The sequence below is a fragment of the Meles meles genome, chromosome 7, assembly GCF_922984935.1.
Source record: "Meles meles chromosome 7, mMelMel3.1 paternal haplotype, whole genome shotgun sequence".
In the NCBI taxonomy this organism is placed as follows: Eukaryota; Metazoa; Chordata; class Mammalia; order Carnivora; family Mustelidae; genus Meles; species Meles meles.
This window is the reverse complement of record NC_060072.1, coordinates 73,930,749-73,946,143: the sequence shown is the minus strand read 5'-3', so window position 1 is coordinate 73,946,143 and position 15,395 is coordinate 73,930,749. Positions and strand designations below refer to the sequence as shown.

The window sequence follows — 15,395 nt, the reverse complement described above, 5'->3', positions numbered from 1 at the left end:
CATCTGATTCCCATGCCACTGTCCTGCCCATAGCACTAATGGTCTCCTAGGGCCTCTTGTCCCTTTACAGGTAGCCTTTTCCCTAATGACCTTTAATGTAGCTGGCCATGGAGAAAAAGTTTGGGATGGAGCACTCAGCCCTTGCATCAGAAGGATATGAAGGGTTAATCAGCCCCAAGGAGCTGTTCTGCAGAAAGTCATCCCTAATGTCCGTGCATTATACCAATTCTGAGACATTCTTTATAGATAGACAGTGTGGAATACAGTTATAGGACAAGACTTGCTGGGCTAAGCAGTCGAGGAAGAGATTGTGTCGCCCATGAATACTAAATGCCCCTTTGGAAAAGAACCCCACTAGATTCTGTTCTCAGACTGGGAAGCAGCCCAGTGGCTCCCACCCAGATGGGCAATCCCTGCAGGTGCCTTGGACCAAGTGGAGCTGGGATCTCACCACTACCCCTGCTGCTCAACTGGCCTCCTCAACTCCCAGGAGAGTCAGGCCTCAGTGTGAGCAGAAAGGGGATCTGGAAGTGTTACTGTTAACTTCCTGGGACCCTATAAGGACCCACAAACACCTTTGCTTTCCCTGACACAGCCTTTATTCTGTACATCTTTCCAGACTCTGACAGCTTCTGAACTGTTCTCATCCTCCAGTAATCCTTCCAGACAACTGATCGTCCTGACCATCTCTGAGTTTCCATCTGACATTTCCCATCCTGGTGCCTCCACCTCCTCTCACTGTCCACTCCCTTCCCTCTGACCCTTCCTCTACCCACCTCCAACTCTGTCCTCTCCCACCTGGACAAACTCCCTCCCCCCCAACTCAGCCTGCCTCCCTCCCCTCCTGACTCACCTCCCCAGACAACTCCAGCTCCCAGTAGACTCCACCGTCCCATTACCTCCATCTCTCCAGCCCGGCTGCATCCAACTATTTTGCCTCATTTCAAGTCATTTCTACATCTGCTTTCACACGTCTCCCATCTTTCAGAATCTAGAAAGAGAGCAGAGCTCAGAGCCCAATAAAGGGAAGGACATTTCTACCCTTCTCTCTCTTCCTGCCCTCTGCCTGCCATCCCCCAACTCTTCCTGTGAACAGACCTAGTCAAATGTTACCAAGAGTTGAAGAGACATCGTCCCATCAGCAGAGTGAGGGACTGGGGTGCGCAGAGGAACAGGATGGGCTGTGGCACTTTTGTCAGCCTGTGGGTTGGTAAGCCCCACCCCCTTCTGAATGGTCTCAGGGGTGGCTGGGGGGCCCCCCACAACTTGGCTTTGCCCAGGTCAGAAGGGACCCTTGGGACCTTCTGGGTCACAGGCCCTGTGACCTCAGGAGGGCCTGATGACATGGTCACCCCAAAGCCATTCCTTCTCAGTAGATGAGAGAGCTAAACAGTGACTCATCCCCATCAAGTCATCCCACCATCTCGGCCTTCGGCCTCCGCATCAGCTGAAGTGCAGAAGAGAAAGGACTCTACATAGCCTCTGGGTCTTTTCTCCCAGCTGTGCAGTGACAGTTGAAAGCCCAGCAGAGGGCTCATGGTTAGCAATGACCCTGTGTGTGCTGGAGCAGACTCAGGCCTCCACGTGGAAGCCAAAGTTCCCTGCCCCCCCAGAGTTTCACCTCATTTTCTGCCTGTTTCTTTATGTGGTCTCCCTCCACCCACCACATCTTGCTGAACCCCAACATTGATGGGGATCAGTTTTCCCTCTATGAGTTCCTTTCATGCTGTCCCTCCCTGAATCAGAGCCAGGATTTCTGCATCAGAAAACAAGCAGCGCTGTCTGCTCCTGGGAAGTTCTTCCTCTCCTCCTGCTTTAATCATTCTTGCTGCTGTAAGTAACCCTACTGTCTGGGAAAATTGTGGGGCTCTCTCCCAACCTTCCCCTTCTCCCCATTTCTTCAGCTTCTCTGTGCTTTGTCCCAAATACCTAGGTGCCAGATCCTAGGTTTCAGAGGAGACTTCTGGGCTTGGAGCTCAAGGGAAGGGCCACTGAGCATCTGCATGGGCTACAAGGAGAATGTATCGTTTCCTGGAGTGAGAATGGCCAAAGAACACTTTGGAGCTCTCTGCACACAGCAGCGGTATAGGTGTGAAATGGTTCACTGAGCAGCTGGGTTTAGGGAAGTGAGAACAGGTACAGGGGACAGGTATAAGAGTTCCCGGTACCAGTCTCATTCCCCATACTCACTCCCAAACCTTTCCAAATGGGATCCCTGCTCTGCAAGAGACAGAAGCTAATACTAATAACTTGTGGCAGGAGGAGGGGACAGGAAATTAGTCCAAGGAAGACTCAGGCAATGAAAGAGCTAGCTGATGCTGCTGAGATACCGGATGGACTGCCTGCTCCTCACAGCACAGGGGCTCCTCAGCCTTGCAGCAGGGATCCAGAAATGACTGGTCTCTAAACTCATTCAGGGAATACCTTCCCCTTCCCTAAAGCCCTAAAACCCTGACCAACTCCCCCAAGGAATAGAGAGAACCCACTGAGACTGAGGTAGAAGGGGAGAGAGTTTGTGTAACAGCAATTAGCCTCTCTCTTTCTTTCCTTTTTTTTTTAAGATTTTATTTATCTGACAGAGATCACAAGTAGGCAGAGAGGCAGGCAGAGAGAGAGGAAGGGAAGCAGGCTCCCCGCTGAACAGAGAGCCCGATGTGTGGTTCGATCCCAAGACCCTGAGATCATGACCTGAGCCAAAGGCAGAGGCTTAACCCACTGAGCCACCCAGGTGCCCCAGCCTCTCTCTTTCTGAACTTCTGTCCTCATCTCTTCCCCAGAACCTCATATCCGGGGCATTAGTTCAGAGACCCCTGCCTTGATCTGTCTCCAAGTCTCTAGCAAGATCAAAGCTCTTAACCCTTGTTTTGTTTGCAGACTCCTAGACAGGGGAAGAGGGGACAGGGTCCATCCCGAGCAAGGAAAGGGTCCTGACTTGCCTCTTCCACGGCAGGGGGGAGGTTGGAAGTTGGACCAAAGAAGGAACCAAACTGAAGCTTGGGTTGACAAACACAGACCCTGGTGGGAAGGCTTTTATTCTCCTTCTGTTACTGATTTTATTATTATTGTTCTTCAGATTAGAAATTGAATTAACTCATAATCATAGTAGGGTAAATGTGTGACAGTGACCATAAAGGTCATTCCTAGCTTCCTTATCTAAAGAAAATTCCCTGTTATTCTTTATCACAAACCCTATTTATTCCCTTGTGGATTCATCACACTCTGGAATTATGGAACATTTGTTTTTTTGCTTCTTGTCTATTTCCCATCAAGAAAAGCTCTAAATTTGAATAAGAGAAAGAACAAACAATGAATAAATATATTATATGGGAATAAATTTACTGGTGGGATCAACATTTCCTAATAAGATGATCCATACCTGAAAACATGTGCAAACCTACAATCACAGTAATTATCCTTTATCAGTATTCACAATATCTTTACTTCTGCATCTCTCTTCATGGGCTCTTTCCCGCTATTTAATACAACACATGAAGGTTATTTAGCACTTCTTTAACTCTATATTAAGGACAGTGGAGAGAATATAAAAATATACAGGGCACAGTCTCCCCACACGAGAAGCCTACAGGTGAGTGAGGGAGGAAGAGAAGACACAGGGTAAACACAGTTGAACACAGTGCAGAGACAGCTATGGTGAGAGTGACATAAAGGAGAAGAGATCAAAGGAAATACATTTCTTCAGAGACAGATAACCCAGGAAGGCATACTCAGAGGTCACATTTATAGTGCTCCTTGATGATTGTATAGGAAGGATTTCAGTAGTCAGAGATTGCAAGGACAGAATTCCAAGGAAAGACACTGCTACTGGGAAGGATTTCTTGACTTTGGGCATCATTTGACATTAAACTTCTGTTCATCATGACAGAGTAAAATGTGAGGATGAGGGAAATTTAAGAGAAAACTGCAGAATCTGGAGGCTTTGAATATAAAAGGCAGGTGACAGGATCTGGGTCCCAGCTCAGGGTTCTCCCCACTTCTCCTGCACCTGATAATTGGAAGGGACAATGCTTCCAATGGGAGAGGGTACCCATTATGTCTTCATCTGTATGTCCCTCATCTCCTCTCTCCCTCCACTGAGTTCTTTAATAATAATGAAAGGATTTCTTAATCTCGTTACCCAGAGGAGAACAAAGGGCCAAAAAACATATCCTACACAAATTAAGTTAGGTAATTTGCATACTTGGAGAAAAGGAGAAACCCCTCCTCATTCCATCTCCATAGTCAATTTTCCTAGAACTTCTGATACTCTATGTCAATAAATATCTGTATTTCTTCCTTCTCTGGACAGAGATGCTGTTAAATGTCACATGTAAACTAAATTTTGTCAAAAAATGCCTCACAAAACAGTCTCCCAAGAACTGGCACTGGCAGGTGCAGGAGGGGCTTCCTGGGCTGTTCTGCCTTCAAACCACCTGCAGGTCCTGCCTCCTGCTTCCAGGACCTTTGCTTCAGGTTTTCTACAGAAGTAAACAGAGACATTCGACTCCTCTTATCATCGTTGTTTCTGTCAGAGCTCATTGCATTTTTATGAAATTAGTTCCATGAATGACCAGCTTTTCAGAATCTCCACTCTAGATTCCTTAATTAGTACAAATTTAAATTCTCCTCTTCCTGGGGTGGCTCCAAGAGAAGGGAAGAGGTAAATACAAGGGCTTCTCTGAGAACCTTCCCTAAGGGTCTTCTAGGGGAGAGGAGGTGTTGATGTGGGGGGTGTGGCTGAAACTGCAGCTGTGTATGAGGTTAGAGGGTAAAACACAAGAGGGGTGTCCTTGAAGCTGATGTTGCTCTTTCCCTGTAAACTTCTTCTGACTGTCGCAGATGGATAGGACTCCATAGCACCCAGCATCTTAGCCATGAACTTCTCAGAAGGAAACTCATTAGTATTTCCTTGAGAGGTGATGATAAATAAATATCAGCTTTTGGGAGAAACACACCACCATGGCCAGGGGTGGAAGGCTCCTGGTTCCTTAGTGCTGGTTGAAACCTTCAGGGTTTCTGTACCTGCCCATACACACACACACACACACACACACACACACACACACACACACAATCATACCTGATAAGTCTAAAAATATGCCCATGTTTGTAGACATATTGAGAGAAACATACCCCACTCCTTGATGTATATTTCTACTCAAATTTCAAACACAAATGTCCATATATTGGTGCACACACATGATTTTCAATGAGGAGATTTATGATGATATGTACCCAGCCTTGTCCCCTTTCCAGGCTCCTGACTACAGGGTGGGGCCCAGGAGAGATTGTCTGACTCTGAGCTGTACATGTCACTAAATGTGTCTCTGACCACATGCCCCAAAACACATAGAAATTGTTTTCTCATCATTCACTATTGGTAATTATACACTGTCTTTCAATTACCTCTATGCCATCAAGTTTCAGTGATCAGCAGTCCCTCACTGAGCTGATACTCTGCAGAGTAGAGCTCAGGGGTTACAGGTACAAGACTGCTCAAACGTGGAACAAATCCAAGCTTCACTACACACTTTACACAAATGACTGAACCTCTCTTTGCCTTAGTTTCAACATTTCTAAAATGAGCACAATGACACTCACCTCATTCAACTTTGTATCAAATAGGTGATTATGTAAAGTGCTTGGAGTACTCACAAATGGTAGCTAATAATCATCATCACTGTGCAATTCTGGACATAGAAATAAGTAATGCATGAGAGAGATGGTCCTTTCCCTTAGGAGATTTAAAATCTATGACCCAAAGTGAATACATGGAGAGAGAGGAAGGACCTGTAACCCTAAAACTCTATTTGAGTCCTAATGTCTAATATATTCTTTTAAATCCAAGGAGAGTTACGAGAACTAATAAGTTCTAATAAGATTGTGTTTCTTCTTCTGTCATTCATCATCCCCATGACTCACCACCTATATACACCTACATCCACCCAGCCCCTCATTTAGGAAGTTAACTGGAGAATTCATGGGATAACAAAGATTTTGAGAATTCATTTTCTACATTTCCCTGTTTCTGGGTAGGGGCCCATCTGAGGCATTCCACACCCAAGTGAGACAGCCATGCACACGGCCACAGAGCCTAGCCCTCCCATCTCACACTTCACCCTCTGATCTCAGAAAATTATTTTCCTTTAATGTTGGCTTCAATTTCTCACCCATTCTTATAAGGGATGAGGTACAAGAACCCTTGAAAGGCTAAGAAAATTCTCCAATGAGAGCATCTCGGTGGCTCAATCAGTTGGGCGTCTGCCTACCTTTGGCTCAGGTCATGGTCACAGGGTCCTGGGATCAAGACCTGCCTCGGGCTCCATGCTTTGCAGGGGCTCTACTTCTCCCTTTCTCTCTGACCCTCCTCCCCACTTGTTCATTCTCATTCTTGCTCTCTCTGAAAAAAATTTAAAAAAAAGGAAAGAAAAGAAAATTCTCCAATGCCTACATGGTAACATTGTTCCACTGCCCATCAGCCCAGGTGTCTGGAATTATAGGTCTCATATATTTTGTTATTAGCTGTTTGAAAATCATCAATGATCCCTTAAAAAGCATAATTTGGAATCTCCACACTGTTCTCCAAAGTGGCTGCACTAACTTGCATTCCCACCAACAGTGTAAGAGGGTTCCCCTTTCTCCACATCCTCTCCAACACACGTTGTTTCCTGTCTTGCTAATTTTGGCCATTCTAACTGGTGTTAGGTGGTATCTCAATGTTGTTTTAATTTGAATCTCCCTGATGGCTAGTGATGATGAACATTTTTTCATGTGTCTGATAGCCATTTGTATGTCTTCATTGGAGAAGTGTCTGTTCATATCTTCTGCCCATTTTTTTGATATGATTATCTGTTTTGTGTGTGTTGAGTTTGAGAAGTTCTTTATAGATCCTGGATATCAACCTTTTGTCTGTACTGTCATTTGCAAATATCTTCTCCCATTCCGTGGGTTGCCTCTTTGTTTTGTTGACTGTTTCCTTTGCTGTGCAGAAGCTTTTGATCTTGATGAAGTCCCAAAAGTTCATTTTTGCTTTTGTTTCCTTGGCCTTTGGAGACATATCTTGAAAGAAGTTGCTGTGGCTGATATCGAAGAGGTTACTGCCTATGTTCTCCTCTAGGATTCTGATAGATTCCTGTCTCAGGTTGAGGTCTTTTATCCATTTCGAGTTTATCTTTGTGTACGGTGTAAGAGAATGGTCGAGTTTCATTCTTCTACATATCGCTGTCCAGTTTTCCCAGCACCATTTATTGAAGAGACTGTCTTTTTTCCATTGAATATTTTTTCCTGTTTTGTCGAAGATTAAAAATAGAGCTTCCCTATGACCCTGCAATTGCACTGCTGGGTATTTACCCCAAAGATACAGATGTAGTGAAAAGAAGGGCCATCTGTACCCCAATGTTTATTGCAGCAATGGCTACGGTCGCCAAACTGTGGAAAGAGCCAAGATGCCCTTCAACGGATGAATGGATAAGGAAGATGTGGTCCATATACACAATGGAGTATTATGCCTCCATCAGAAAGGACGAATACCCAACTTTTGTAGCAACATGGATGGGACTGGAAGAAATTATGCTGAGCGAAATAAGTCAAGCAGAGAGAGTCAAGTATCATATGGTCTCACTTATTTGTGGAGCATAACAAATAACATGGAGGACATGGGGAGATGGAAAGGAGAGGGAGTTGATGGAAACTGGAAGGGGAGATGAACCATGAGAGACTATGGACTCTGAAAAACAACCAGAGGGTTATGAAGGGGCGGCAGGGGGTGGGAGGGTGGGAGGTTGAGGAACCAGGTGGTGGGTAATAGGGAGGGCACGTACTGCATGGAGCACTGGGTGTGATGCCAAAACAATGAACACTGTTATGCTGTAAATAAACAAATAAAAATAAATATAAAAAAATTAAAAAAAAAGCATAATTTGGTCCCTATTAAGGTATAACCTCTTATATAGACATCTTGTCTCTCCTGAAAGCATTTGAAAGATGAAAGTTGCCTAATTTCCAGGACAGATAATTAAGAATTCCTATCTCATTGCCCAACCTCCACAGCCTCCTCTGTTAGTATCATCAGGTTATCACTCATTTGATTAAGGGACAGTACAACTCTGAGTTAGGGAATGACCAATATGATCTCCCTGGCTCATCAAGAAGGATGCCCGTTGGACCCAACTGGAGCCAGCCTCATCTTCAGGGATTCCCTGGAATCAGGCTGAACTGCTTGGGCCTTCTATCAGTTTCACTCCTTCTAGCCTCTCATCACATACCATGGGAAGAGATGGAGCTGGACCAGGGGAGGTCATGTCATGCTTTCTCCTGACCCAGGACTGTATTTTCCCTGTTGCTCTTTGGATGAACAACACCGTTCTTACTGTTGGATTTAGAGGAAATAAGAACCTACTCCTTGTCCTTAGAAAGACTCCACTGGGAAGGAACAGACAACACAGTTACCATAACTCAGGCATAGCCACACAACGGCAAAACCACAGGTGCCTGGGCACAGTTCTAGACGTGGGGTACAGACAGCTCTGGATGGAGAGACATTCTGCTTGCCAAGGAAGTCTCCCAGAAGATAGTTTAAAGGGGTAGCACATGCTGGCCTGAAGGAAGGAGAATTTTCTGTACCAATGAAATGCGTTAGTCTCAATTCACTTGAACATGAATTTGTTAAATGCTCATTAGGTGCTTGGCCTCTGCTGGATGCTCTGGGAGTGAACAGGATACACTACTTACCCAAGATCTATAATCAGAAGCCATAAAAAAAAGAAAAGAAAAGAAAAAAAGGAAGACACAGATAACTGTGTTATGCTATATTTTTTTAATTTCAGATTTTTTGACGTACAGTTGACATATAAAATTGTGACATATTTGCAGTATACAGAGTGTTAGTTTGATATACATATAACTACAAAATGATACATTATGATTTGCCTAGTGGGAAATTGTTAACAATGAGCATGGAAGGATCTGAGTGGCTTACTCAAGGTCACATTGCTAATTGTGGTGGAAACAAGATAAGAACCCAGGACATGTGGTTCTCAGCTGTGCACTTTCTGAGCAGGTGGACCAAAGCAGACAACAATAGAGAAACTTTACAGTCCAAAAATGAAGATGTTGCTAAAAGAAATATCAACCCAGGGATTTTCAGCATGGACAGTGGGCTCCAACCAAAGTGCTTTGTGCTCGGGAGAAAGCTCTGGCTCCAGTCACCTGTGCATTCTCTGATGTCCCATCACAAAGACAAGGCTCAACCTACATAGCCCGCTCAGTGCACTCTGAACATGGCTTCATTTTCCTGTGCTTCTCCTCCTGGTGCTCTCTCTGCCTGCAATCTCTCCCTGCTGCGCAGATGTGGCAAATCCCATCCCTGAACTGAGCCAGTTCAAAAGCGATTCCTCTACAAAATCTCCTCTGATTTCACCATCAACCCTCACCTCTGTGCCAGCCACAAATGATCATCCTCCACTCTGAATTGCCAAGACATTTTATTTTTATATTAATTATGACAACACGTTCTACTTTGTGTTACAGCAATGCTTTCCCTCTTGTATTAGAATGTAAGCTCCTTAAATGCAGAAGCCATATTTTATCTATTTTTTGGTCTTTTTCCAGCTTCTTTTTCTTTTCTTTTTTTTTAAAATATTTTATTAATTTGACAGAGAGAAATCACAACTAGGCAGAGAGGCAGGCAGAGAGAGAGGAGGAAGCAGGCTCCCCGTGGAGTAGAGAGCCCCATGCAGGGCTCGATCCCAGGACCCTGGGATCATGACCTGAGCCTAAGGCAGAGGCTTTAACCACTGAGCCACCCAGGCGCCCCTTCTTTTATTTAATATAAACATAACGAACATGCATTGGTGATATATTACTCAGGGCTGCACTGAATACACTGATTCAACAATTTCACACATTTCTCACGGCTCATAAAGATTAATGTACTCTTAATTCCCTTTATTTAAATCACCCATTCCCCTACCCAATCTCCCCTTTGGCAACAAAGAGTTTGTTCCCATTATTTAAGGGTCTAGGGTGTTGTGTTTTTTGTTTGTTTATTTATTTATTTATTTTGGTATTGTATTTTTCTCTTTTTTTTCTTTTTTCATTTTGATGTTTTTTGTTTCTTTAATTCTCCATATGACTGAAAACATGGTATTCATTTTTCTCAGACTGACATATTTAAATTAGAATTATACTCCCCCAGTTCATCCATGCTGTTACAAATGGCAAGATTCCATTCTTCTTTATGGCTGAGTAAGAGTCCATTGGATGTACATATAGACCACATCTTCTTTATCCATTCTTCTATTGATGCACACCTCTGTTCCTTCCATCTCCTGCCTAATGTAAATAATGCTGCAATAAACATAGAGGTGCATATATCTTTTCAAATTCATGAAACAAAAACACTTGTACAGAACAATAACAAAAACACTTTTGTACAGAACAATAAAAAAAGGCAACCTACTGAATAGGAGAAGATATTTGCAAATAATATGTCAATAAGGGGTTAATACTCAAAATACATAAAAAATTTCTACAAGCCAATACCAAAAAAAAAAAAAAATCCAATTAAAAAGTGGGCAGAGGACCTGAATAGATATTTTTCTAAAGAAGACATACAGATGGCCAACAGATACATGAAAAGATGCTTAGTGTTACTCATTATCAGGGAAATACAAATGATTACTATATGTTGGCTAACTGAACAAAAAAATTAAATATATTAAACTCTTTTAAATATGCAATCAGATGTCACTTCATACCTGTCATGAAGGCTAAAATCAAAAAGACAAGAAAAACAAGTGTTGCCAAAGATATGGAGAAAAAGGAATCTTCATGCACTGTTGGTGGGATGTCAATTGGTGCAGGCCTTATGGAAAACAGTGTGGAAGATCCTCAAAAAGTTTAAAACAGCACTACCATAGATCCAGTAATTCTGCTATTGGATATTTTCTTAAGTAATCTCTACATTCACTGTGGGTCTCAAACTCCCCAGCCTGAGAGCAAGAGTCATGGTCTACTGACTCCATCAAAAAGGCATCTCCTACATTAGTGAATATTTAACTAAAGAAAAGAAAAAACATTTTATCTAGGTCTTCTAATACTAACACTGTAAGAGTCAGTAAGCAGCTATGAACACAACTGAAGAGTAGAAAGGTAAAAAAAAAAAAAATGGGGGGGGCGCCTGGGTTGCTCAGTAGGTTAAAGCCTCTGCCTTCAGCTCAGGTCATGATCCCAGTGTCCTGGGATCGAGCTTCATCGGGCTCTCTGTTCGGCAGGGGGCCTGCTTCCTCCTCTCTCTCTGCCTGCCTCTCTGCCTACCTGTGATCTCTGTCAAATAAATAAATAAAATCTTAAAAAAAAATTGGGGGGGGGAGAGTAAAGACATCCTTCACTGTGCCATAAATATGAAGCTCCTTAGTGTTCCTGCACCAATATCTCATAGGAGCCCATATTTCCATGTGTTCAGGAATACTCTCCATTATTGTGTAGGGGACCAGACTGCACTCAAGTGTGATGATGTCAAGCCAAATACGTACTGGTACTGCTGAGTTCAAGGTCTAGAGTTTGGGTCCATAAGCAGGGTTAATCTACCAGGCTTTGCCGGATCCCAGAGCAGAAGTAGAATACAAACCCAATCAAAATCCAGACTCCAAATCTCAGCCAGGTGCCAACTGACATCTGCATCATAAGACAAACATTCACAAAGATGCTCAGGAGTGGGAGGAGAGGCAGAGCAGGAACCTTAAAGGGAAGGGGAGAAGAGCTCTGTGGCTGTCTCCAGATGACCCCAGTGATCCCAGTGATGAGCACCAGGAGGAGCACAACCACTGTGACCGGCCCTGAATCTCCAGAAAGCAGACCTGGCCAGTGGGCCATCACCAGGCAGAGGACAGTCAGCAGCAGAACAAGGAGTGAGGAGCAAACATAGACAACCCGGCCAGAGAGTGGAGTGGGGGTGGGGCTGCCTGGAAAAAAAAGTACTTGTAGAGTCAGCTTCTCTGCTTCAGGTGCAGTCTCCCCCTGCATCTGTGCTACATTTCTCCCATTCTCCCCCTGCAACTCTTCTTCGTTTTCCTCCTTCCTCCTCTCAATCTGGTACCTGATGATAAGAACACAAAAAGATATCAGGGAATAAGATATCAGGGTCCCAACTGACCTCAGGTCCAGAAGATCAGTGAGTCCAAAGAAGAATACCATGATTGGTGTGATAATGCCAATGACCAGAACAGACACGACGCGGCCACTTATGCCAAGAGCAAACCTGGAAAGGACTGGGAAGAGGAGACCATCCTCTGCCATCATGTATATCACCAGACGTAACGAGAATATCAAGCCCCAACTGAGGCCAGAAAAAATACAACCAAAAATTGCAAAAACTACAACATAGTATGCAGGGACCCAGCCAATATGGAGAAATGCTTCAGGCAAGGTGCTCCCAGGTCGAAGCTTGTAGTAAGGAACCATGAGCATAAGTGCTGCAGAGACACCAAAATACAACAAAAAGCAGATGAGCAGTGAAATCACAATGCCCATGGGGATGGAACGCTTGGGATTGTGTGATTCTTTGACTCTGGTAACAATAACGCTGAAACCTATAAATGCATAAAAACAGGTAGTTGATCCACGGAGAATCCCCTGGAAGCCAAAAGGCATGAATCCTCCAGAGCCCAGAGGGCCCAAGTGAGAGGTGTCATTGAGTCCAGCCTGTATGTAGTCCTCTTCTGTGAGCTTCCAGTTGTGCAGGTCCCCCTTAATGAAGCCCGAGATGATGAAAAAGCTGAGAACAAAAAGCTTCACCAATGTAAACACTTCAGAGACTCTCAGGAGCCCAAGCCAACTTATATATTGCAGTTCGATGAACAAATACAGAAAGATGACAAAAAAGTAGCGTAGATTGTCTGCAATGACTTGGGGAACATACTGTGAGATGGTCTCTTGCTGGGTCTCAGAGACCTGGTTCCCAAAGAAGATGTCAAAAGTTAAGACCCAGGTCTGGACCACAATGAATGCATCAACAACAAAGGAGAGGATGAGATTCCAGCCAGTGATGAAAGCCCAGAATTCACCTACAGTGACATAGCTTTAGAGATACGCCGAGCCAGAATGGGGAACCCGGGCACTAAACTCCGCATAGCACAGCCCAGCCAACAGTGATGTTAGACCTGCCACCAAAAAGCAGATCACAATGGATGGTCCTGCTTGATTCCTGGCCACCTCATTAGCCAGGAAGTACACACCAACACCCACTGTGTGGCCCACACCCAGGGCCACTAAATCCAGAGTGCTTAGTTTTATGCCAGATTCAAACTCATACACTTCTTTTTCTAGTGGACGTTGGCGTATCAGCCTTTGACCAAACCTGCAAAGTGCCTCACACAGCATTCTAGTTGAAATTGAAGAAGATTCTAAGGATCAAAGAGCTGTAGCAAGTTCAGGGAGCCAAGAGTGCTGGATCTGGTTAAGTGAGGTTGAGTTAAGCCAAGTTGGGTGGGGACTGCCAGGGTCCTTTGCTCAGGCTTCAGAGCTGCTGCTTCATATTTCTTCTTTTTTTTCTTTTCTTTTAAAAAATGTATTGGTTATTTTTTATGTTTATTTTTTCAGTGTTCCAAGATTCTTCTGCTACGTGCTATCCTTCCAGAATGCCTATGGAAACAATAAATATTTACTGAACAGTGGTGTTCAACCAATCAACTGAGAATCAAAGGCTGCATGTAACTAGTTGAAGCCCACGGATCACAGAAACTGACACCAAAAGAGACCATAGAAAAATTAATTCTGCTTTCCCTCCAGAAAAAGTACCAAATACCTCCCAACATTCTGGTTTTTTTTTTTTTTTTTTAATCAGTGAGCTCCATGCCCAACATGGAGCCCTACATGGGGTCTGAACTCACAACCCTGGGATCAAGATCTGAGTCAATATCAAGTGTTGGAGTCTCAACCAACAAAGCCACTCAAGCACCCCAACATCTCCCTTTTTTACACATAACATAATCCCATTTGAGTTCAAGATTCATGTAGCTTCCTGGGCTAATTAGGTGGTAAGACCCAATAGGGTATGAATGTATTGCACAAGAATTCACATGTGGGATATATGCCCACTGCTTGAGCATGAGTTATGACACCTTAATTCATGGACTAGATGCCTCTTTGCAACTACAGACCCATTCTTTATTATCATCAAATTTTAGATACAAATATTAGTTTCTCTGTCTTAAACCTCTCAGCCCCAAAATCTGCTACCAAAGGTTAGAATCCCTTTGGCCCCCTTTTCCTCATTCTGCATCATCCTTTAGCTGTACTGATGGCCAAGAATGTACAGCCCACCCCTTCCCTTTACCCACTTGGCCCACTGGGGCACTTTGAACAAAGAAGAGAAGGGAGAAAGGGGCAGGACCTCACAACCACCTGCAAGAAGGAGAGGACCAGACTTCTGGGAAGCAAATACTGTAGAAATGGGAGCAACGGCTAACTCATGATCCTTGACTGAGAACAGAGAGGAGCCAGAGAGACTATATTGTGATTTCTGACATTCAATGAACCTCACCCAAAACAATCAGAAAAAAATTCGCTACTTTTTTATGTCCACAGTATGACAGTGCAATGGGTAGGGAGAAAAGAAATGAATCACTTACTTCAGTTGTTCTCAACCAAGAAAGTTCCTTCTGTTTCCTCCTTCTCTGGGTTCCAGGAGAGAAGGTGAACTTATTTCTGCAGTCTCCTCACTGGCTACACTGCGCTCTATAAACATCCAGTGCCATCTGGGGTTTCAGCTGCCAGGGGTCTGTAGAATCTGCCCTGCTCTTTGAGCTTCTTTAAAACACTCACTCATGACTCCTTATGAATTTTTCACAACGAGTTACTTTTAACTCATTCAAACTGCTGTCTGTATGTTTTCTTAATGAAGGACTCTTGTGTGTGATTCCCTCTTACTCCTCTTCCCCAACTTCTCCTCGGATGGCCCCCTTCACAAGGGGAGCTAGGCTCTAGATGAACAATTTACAGCAATGCCCAGGAAATGAGAAGAGGAGAACAGAGAAAACAAAGTCATGCAGCTCCCACTCTCCTTCCTACTCTTTCTTCGGTCTTAAGAGAATTTTAGAAAATGTTCTCAAAAGTTTTTAAAGACAGAAATATCAGTCAAAATTGGAAGTCTACTCTATAGAAGATGAAAAAGAACCCTCGGGTTATGGGACAGACCTTCTGTCTACAAATCCATCTAAATCCTTATTTGCCACTCACAAGTTCCGGTGCTATGATTTACAAATGAGCACAGGAGATAGATAACAAGTGTCAATTCTTGTAGAAACTTTTTTCACTATCTGAGGTTTTCCCAACCCACCACCAGGCTTCAAACCTTTGCGTGTTTCCACACTCCCCTTCCTTCATAGTATTTCCTTTGT

General features: G+C 43.9%; 1 protein-coding gene across 1 annotated transcript in view; it reads right to left on the bottom strand.

The window, feature by feature from the left end:
- Positions 1-13,398, bottom strand: part of LOC123946369 (cationic amino acid transporter 3-like) — a 39,353-nt gene extending 25,955 nt beyond the window's left edge. The window contains 2 exon segments of the mRNA XM_046011809.1: positions 10,755-10,766; positions 11,532-13,398. Coding sequence (XP_045867765.1) covers positions 10,755-10,766; positions 11,532-13,377 — 1,858 coding nt within the window. The 5' untranslated portion in view covers positions 13,378-13,398.
- Positions 13,399-15,395: the final 1,997 nt, after the last annotated feature.